General features: G+C 46.0%; 1 protein-coding gene across 1 annotated transcript; it reads left to right on the plus strand.

Annotated features, from left to right (window-relative positions):
- The first annotated feature begins 64 nt into the window (after positions 1-64).
- LOC129602554 (chaperone protein DnaK-like) lies at positions 65-692 on the plus strand. Its single transcript, XM_055501598.1, has 2 exons — positions 65-414; positions 491-692. The coding sequence occupies exons 1-2, from the start codon at positions 65-67 to the stop codon at positions 690-692; spliced, it is 552 nt and encodes a 183-aa protein (XP_055357573.1).
- Positions 693-1,183: the final 491 nt, after the last annotated feature.

The following is a 1,183-nucleotide window of genomic DNA, read 5'->3' on the forward strand; positions in this document are numbered from 1 at the left end:
CCTGTATAAGCTGCATAAGGGCGTTGATTATGATGTTGAGTTGACGAAATATACCTTCAGCGGGATGTTCCGCGGGCTGATCGAAAACATCTTGGTTCCCGTGAAGAACGCCCTGGAAGCCGCTAAGCTGTTTCCGCAGGATATCAGCAAGGTCATCTTGGTGGGTGGCAGTAGCCGGCTGCCTGTAGTTAAGGAGACGTTGGAGAAGTTTTTCGGTCGGGACGGGGTGGTGTGTGCGGACGCCGATCCGGATGAAGCCATTGCGCGGGGCGCGGCAATGCAGTCGTATCGCATAAACAACCGGCAAGCGACAACTGTCCATGAGATCACCGCCTACCACTACGGATTGGAGATAGTGGACAAACAGCGACCGGGACATATGCGTATCCTTGACCTGATTCCCCGAGGAAAAGCGTATCCTATGAGTGTTACGGATGTTACCGTCACAGCATACGACAATCAGACTACCGCAACATTTCCTGTGTATCAGAGTAAGCGGATTCCATCTCGACAAATTCCGCATCGGCCAGTTTGTTATGTCTGATCTGCCCCCGCGGAAGGCAGGCGAGTGCCAGTTTGATGTGACATACAGCATCGATCGCAATAACATCCTGCATGCAGCGGCGCAGGGAAAGGGCGACATTTCCCAGTATAAGAAGGATATCGACATCAAACTGGATAATGTTGTGTGATTGCTTTAATCACTGAAATCGCTGGTGTGTTTGCTTTACATTTTTGTCATTTTGCTGCAATGGAAATGACAGCTTTACCACCGAGCCGAGCTTCCTTTTGTTAAATACATAATGTGCTTGTTGCTTATCGGTTTTCGTATTCTTCATACTGTCTTGATTTAGCTGCTTGAGACTGCCTGATCATACTACGTAATATCGAAACTTTCGGATGGTGAGCCTACTTTTGTTACGTTGTTGTGAAACAATATAAGAAAATCCTTATCCTGTGACTATTCTGCATAGGTGTATAATTTTTATTTTCCGCCTGTTGTCGTAGAAGTTTGCGAACATCGAAAATGTTATTACTGAGTACTGTGACTCCCGAAGACGTCCCATAAAAGGTATCGCTGTACGCCTAGAGAGTAATAAGAAATCTTGTTTTCCTTAAAGTTACTTGCAGCTGCAGATACAGTAAATATGCACTAAAATGAAAACTCGGCTAAGCATAAACA

This window comes from Paramacrobiotus metropolitanus, unplaced genomic scaffold (genome assembly GCF_019649055.1).
Source record: "Paramacrobiotus metropolitanus isolate TYO unplaced genomic scaffold, Prichtersi_v1.0 Parri_scaffold0000635, whole genome shotgun sequence".
In the NCBI taxonomy this organism is placed as follows: Eukaryota; Metazoa; Tardigrada; class Eutardigrada; order Parachela; family Macrobiotidae; genus Paramacrobiotus; species Paramacrobiotus metropolitanus.